Source organism: Fusarium vanettenii, assembly GCF_000151355.1.
Source record: "Fusarium vanettenii 77-13-4 chromosome 5 genomic scaffold NECHAsca_5_chr5_3_0, whole genome shotgun sequence".
Taxonomy (NCBI): Eukaryota; Fungi; Ascomycota; class Sordariomycetes; order Hypocreales; family Nectriaceae; genus Fusarium; species Fusarium vanettenii.
Genome location: NW_003315878.1, coordinates 336,914 through 343,335, shown reverse-complemented (window position 1 = coordinate 343,335; position 6,422 = coordinate 336,914). Strand labels below are relative to the sequence as shown.

Here is a 6,422-nt window from a genome sequence, read left to right as displayed (position 1 = left end):
AGGCATCAAGACGTCCAGGGATGGCTTCACAACCGATGCCAATCTCAGATGTTGCCTCACAACGACTTCTTGTCGATCCTTTAACATGGAAACTTGGCAGGATACATTTAACCAATAACTTGGTCAATAATTAAAGAGTCATCATAGATATTAGACAAAGAGATGAACGAGAAAAAGAGTCAAGCATCAACCTCCAAATAACACCCCGTGTAACCCAACCTCAACCTCGACGCGATACAAACACAACAACTCACCACATGCACGCACGTTCCCGTGTCCGATGAGCTCAAGCAGGCTACCCGTTCGTTAGATCTCCCCCCTCCACTACCACCCGTCCCCGGGGAGGAGCCTTGTGTACTGTCGCCCTTTGCCCGCATCCCGTCCCATCCTCATCCTCCTCTGTGCGAGTGTGACACACGCCCCCCTCCCTTTCTCGTGTAACAATGTCTGTTCTCCTCTTTCTCTACCCTCAATCGCAGATAGCATCCTCTTGAGGCATCAGCAGCCGCCGTCTTTTCTGTTTGCAGCTTCACTTTCTGTCTCTCCGTTAAAACTTAATGCCAGCCCCTGTGGAAAGGATAATGATATATATAGTTCACCCAGGGTTCAAATAGTCGGCCAGACTAGGGATGACCCAAACACACGCAGGCAAGACAAACACTAGCTAGACCCGGCTGCTTGCCTACCTCCTGTCGTCAGACCCTGAACCTCCTCCTCCTCCTCCCACGTCTTGCTTCATCGGCCGAGTCCATGGCCTGATGTGGCGTCCTGCCTTATTCTACCACCCCCCTCCCCAGCAGGATTCCTTTCTCTTCCACTGTAGATGGCCTCGTCCATTAGATCTGCGACACTTTTCTGTTCGTTTAGCCCCTCGGCACAATTTAAGCGCGGCCAAGATCATCTCTTCACCTAGAATGCAGCTGATGGACCGCTAATCACCGAGCTAACCTTCGCCAATCTTGGATAGTCGGCACAGCAAGTAGTCTAGCCTCGATGCCCAAGTGGCAACTGAGCGCCTCTGTCCTTGTTGGGCTCATGCTAATGCTCATGCTCATGCTCATGCTCGCCCTGAGACAACTTGGCACATTGTGAGCACAGAGCCCATAGCACAGCACAGCACAACTCCATCTCTATGAGCGCCAAGCCTGGTCCAGCATGGCCTTCAACTCCATGCCTATCGCTCTCTGCAATCCCTACATTACATCACACCCGAGAATGCACATTGAGTGAACAGGTGACAGACAGACAGGTCCTCATTGTTGAGCGTGACACAACCACTGATTGCTTGAATCTACTTGCTGCTAAACATCCATCGTTGCTTGTTGACTCTGTCAAAACAGTGATCCGTTTCGCTTCAACATCTGCCTGCTCTGTTCCGCTCTCTTCTTGCCTTGATCGTGTCGTAAAGAAACATGAACCGCACATGCTGTCCGTCCATCCATCCTTCGCCTGGCCCACTCCAGGAGCCACAGGTGGTCTGAGACACTTCTTTCATCCTCCATCCATCCCTTCCCTTCTGCTTCTTCCATCGCCCACGCCGTAAAGCCGCTGCAATTTTCCTCTCGCCCCACAACACCATGTATAACGTACCCTCCAAAAGGAGCTAGGCCAACATCCAGTTGGTCCTATGCGATGATTGCTCTCCGCTGCTGCCCCCACAAACTGTTCCTGGTATCTCTCCACTGTTGGCGTGGTCCAGAAATCTCTTTTGTCTAGGAATTCAAACCTAATCGTTCCGCCCAGAAATTCGACAAAAAGGTACACCTGAAAATAATCCGTGCTTGAAAAATAGTTGGAAGAAAAAACGCCTGAAATGCCGACGGGTCCATCCGCAAAGCCTGAGGTATCCGAGATGTAGAAACGTATATACAGAGAACGCCCTGACGTCGGCGTTCCGAAACCGGGTATTAATAAACGTTGAAAATGTGTCTTGCTTGAAATCATCAAGTGAAGGTTCGCTCTCGCTCCGTCTCGAGTGAGATGTGATGCGAGGAATCGATCATGTGACTGTCGTCCATCATGTCGCAATTTCGTGCGTCGAGGCCGCCAGATGCTGCCCTTGTTGACTATAGTCCGAGAGATTTCATTGTCGGTGGGCCTCTTCAGGCTTGGGACGGATCGACCTGGCCTCAAGCTGGCGCTTTCTCTCCAGTTTGGCGTAATGCAGCCCACAGGCGTTGCAGAGCGTCCTGGCTCCATCGGGTCCACGTCGCCATTCAGGAGTGTCAATTCGGTTGCAGCTGTGGCATCGGCCAGGAGGAGCAGCGCGCTATTTACTTCGTCAGTCCTGAAAGACATCAACGGTTAACAGTCCAACTCACCCCTCGTCGCTTCTTGACTTCTGTGATACCGTACTGGGGCTTCATTCCATCCCCGTACATATTCACATCGTGCTCCTCTTCGTATGGCCCCTTCATCTTGGCACCTTCTCGGGCTCGCTCGTTTTGAATCGAGGTTTGCACAAGGTCCCTCACTTGCTCCAAAGATCGCTTGATGAGCTCAATGTTACTGAGCATATCCGTCACTTCACGTTCCGTGGGCAGTCTTGCTGGGATGGGGTGGGCGCCATGCTGTTCTTGCGCGATTCTGCTGTAAGCTTCCGCAAAGTTGAAAATCGTGCGAGACGAGCTGCCAATCTGTACGGTATTAGTATGCTTTCGTCAATTCGTTCAGTCTCTCACTTACCCGACTCAGCGAGTCTTGGTAGCTCCAGCTCTCAAAGTGTCGGTCCACGGTAGCGTCATATCTGGCACGGGCGGCGTAGTCGGCCTCCTCAGCGTGTGTGGGCGGTCTGGGGTCGTACGGTCCCGGAATGTGAGGTGGCACACCATGTCTGGGAGAAATCGGATAAGTGGGCAGAGGCATCTGACCAGGAGGTAGTTGGCCAGGCTGGTAGGCAACTGGTCCTGGTGGAGGAGGAGGAGGGTGAGCATAGACGCCGTTGAGCGGGTGGTGAGGCTCCGGGGGCTTCTGCTCTGTGTGGTGGTGATGCTGAGGAGGCAGCTCAGGCTTGGCTGGTGGGCTTTGGCGGCGATCAGAGACGGGAGGAAGAGATGGCCGGCTGCTGAAAGGGGGCCGAGGCGAATCTGAGAAGGCAGGTAGAGCATCCTGTCGCGGAGGGAACGATGATGTCGGGTGGAGAGGGCCTGGGGAGTGCTTCTCAGCCTCGGGGAATGGTCGAGGAGCCGTTGCAAAGGGTGAAGGCAGGCTGGAGGCGGATTGGAGGCCGGAAGAGTGAGCGGGAGGGTAGTGACCCGGTTTGGTGCCTGAGATGACCTCTGAGATGGATGGAAGCGACTGGCGATTCGATGGCTCGTGGTCGTCGGTCGACTTTCGAGGCTCAATGGAGGAGATCATGTTGGAGATGCTGGCACCCGAACTCGGATGGGAGTAGCTGGAGGGCGACGAGAAGGACGGCTGAGGTTGATAGTGGGAGGACGGAGTGATGAGAGTTGCCGTGGCCATGGCGGGAGTGTCCCGATACGACCTGTCGAGAGAATCCCGCGAGTAGGATGAGTGATGTCGATGATCCGAGTAAGGCTGTTCGGGTTGGGGTAGGTGGTGGAGTTGGTGTTCGGAGTTTGTTGCAGAGTGACGGCTGTGGGAGCAAAGGGGATGTTAATATGGGAGGGGCAGACAGAAATACGAGAGCTCTCAGGTCGGGATTCAGACGGACCTTTGCCTGGTTCCAGAGTCAACCGCTTCCATAGCGGGTCTGGCAATTACCAATGATGATTTGGGACAATTTTAAGGCCGTAGATGCATCTGACCTGGCTAGATCCGGCTGGGGGGTGCTTGACGGGTGAAGGAAGAGAAAGAAAAAAGATGGGGAGGGGGTGGTAAAGGAACTCAAGGAGCCAGGAATGGGGTCAATACACGGGACCAGGACAAGATGTGACAACGGACTCAGGTGAGGATTGGGGATGGGGGTGTAGAAACGGGGAGGGGCCGACGAGGCGAAATAAAAAGAGGCGAAGAAGCAAAGAAACAAATAATACCAGGCAGGGCCAGGGGGGTGTGGGTTAGATCTGGCGTGCGATGGGCAAGCGACAGGGACCCTCGTGGTGGCGCTGGGCGGGACGCTGGCAGGGGGTTCCGCCTGGGTCTTGGTTGGGACTTGTTCTTGGTCAACCGACGGGGGGGCTGACTGGAGACCGCGGCGTGAAGGGTTGGCGTTGGCGTTGGCGCTGGCGCTGGAAAGGCTGACTGGGGAACGCCAGAACAGAACTCTCGGGGCAGAAAGATGGATGATGCTCGTCTCCGGGACACAGACGAGAGAAGCAGAGTAGCGCAAACTCAACAAGGCGGCCGACTGTCGCGGAGCTGGCCCAATGGCCGGGGTCTGGGGACGTAGCGTTCACTCTGGTCCAAGACAACGCGCGAGAGATGGTCGAGTGGAGCCAGAAACCACGGCACTGGATTGCACTTGTCTCTGGCTGGGAGCTAGCGAATTGCTGAGGGGGGCCTTGTGTTTTTGGCTGGCGAGGGGGGCAGATCGCTCGACAAAACGTGGGCAACGGTGTCGCGCGGCGTGGGCTGGAGTGGGAGCCTCGTGCTGGAATGTACCAGTTGGTTGACCGAGCCTTGGCTTGGCGGCCTTCTTTCTTGGTTCTGGGAGCCGTGATTGATGCCGTCACGGTAGTAGTAGTCGTCGTATCAAGCGGATCTGAACAAGAATCTCTTCCTTCCTTCTAGCTTCGTGGCTGCGTCCTTTGGTGTTCCGATATGTGAGGGGACCTGGGAATTGACTCGCGGATATGTCGACAACACACAGACACGGAGCCGGGCAGCGCTGGCCACTAGAATGGCGGGCAAGGACAAATCCTGCTGCTGCTGCGGACGGCGGTGTCTCTGCAAGCGCTTGAGTCAGCGCGGGAGGCACAAAAGAGGCACAGAGTGGGTAATTAGGCGATGGGAGATGTCGAAGTGAAAAGACGAGGTCGAGGATGGAGGTCGAGAATAGAAATCGGTTATCTCTAAAGGATCGAGGTTAGGTTTCCGTTGGGAAAGGAAGGGGGGAAATGTGGAGGTGGGAGGAAAGAAAGGAAAGAGAGGAGAGGGAAGTAAATGGAGCACAAAGGGCAAGTGCGGAGGAAGATGAGGGAGATCGGGCAGGTAAGGTAGGTTGAGATGGAAGGAGCAGCACAGCAAGCAACATGCACTGCAATTACCACCTCACCTCAACGAGTGCAACCGCCGAGAAATCACCAAATGCATTTGTTGCATACACCAGATGTGAGATCAGCGCCTTGAAAACCCGTCCATTTACCACTAGGACGGGCCAAGGTCACGAAAACTACGGGGACCTGGGGGTCTACGAGAAGCAAGCAAGCAAGCAACCACCTAGACAGGCAAGCAGGCAAGCAAGCCCAGCCCTGGAGAGACACATCGGACATCGATGCATCCATCACACACACAACACACACGCGCGCACGCATATTGGGAAGCGCCAGCAGCCAGCCAGCAAGCAAGCAAGCAAGCAAGCAACCTTCAAGCAGGGGGGAGGGTTTTCGTTTCTGTCAGTTCAGTTCGGGGAGCGTGAACATGGATCAGCCAGCACAAGGTACCTGCGGCGCGGTTATTTGTAAGAGATACAAATCAGCCGATCCAACACGGCAATGTGCCTTGACCGACCGTGTCCCAGGATGTCTGGCCTTGGTTCTACGAGAAGGAACGCTTGATCGGGATCAAGAGATGATCTCTATGGGTGGTGGACTTGCGCCGCCAGCATCGGGTGACGATACAGAACTCTACAGGCGCTTCACAAGAACCGTTCTTTGACGCAGCGAGCGTTAGGTCGTCGCTCCTGCCGGGAACGGTCGCGGGTAGAGGTACCATCCACGCGACAGGGATGATCAAGGTTCGCTTCCAGTTGGAATCTGGTAAGGATGCCAGGGAGAAGGGGGGAGGACGACGGCACGACGGTTTACAATACGGTATGGGTGGAGAGGAAGCGCAGGGATCCGACAGAGAATCGATCATGGATGAGTGGGCCTATTGAGAACAGACGAGCGAGGGTGATCGATGGCCGATGAAGCAGGCAAGGGCAGGGGACGCCATGCTGCCCTAGGGCTGTGGTTTTTCGCCTCTGGCGAGATTTGGAAGGGGGCTCAATCTCTTCATCTCTGCTCATCTCATCTTGGTCGCCAGCGCATAACAGAATTGCGTCCCCGATCTCCACCGTCCGCTTCAGCGCGCTCACCCAGACGCCGCGGCTGACGGGTTTGCGCGAGTGCAGAGGCCGGAAGGGGCGAGACATTGGGGCACCATTCATCCAGTGCCGTCGATTCAGACGCTGGCCTTGTCGGGTTCTGCACCGATGGCCAGGGCATGACGATAGCTCGGTGCAGTAGCGGCTGGGCTTTGGAGATCTCCAATCTCGAGCACTGGAAAATGGTACGACTTGCAGGGGGTCCTTGCTC

General features: G+C 55.3%; 1 protein-coding gene across 1 annotated transcript; it reads right to left on the bottom strand.

The window, feature by feature from the left end:
* Positions 1 to 1,254: 1,254 nt before the first annotated feature.
* On the bottom strand, positions 1,255 to 3,708 carry NECHADRAFT_104418 (uncharacterized protein; the record flags this gene model as incomplete). The annotated part of the gene is made up of 5 exons (XM_003050693.1): positions 1,255 to 2,240; positions 2,278 to 2,287; positions 2,318 to 2,636; positions 2,734 to 3,598; positions 3,677 to 3,708. The coding sequence occupies 5 exons, from the start codon at positions 3,706 to 3,708 to the stop codon at positions 2,084 to 2,086; spliced, it is 1,383 nt and encodes a 460-aa protein (XP_003050739.1). The 3' UTR covers positions 1,255 to 2,083.
* Positions 3,709 to 6,422: the final 2,714 nt, after the last annotated feature.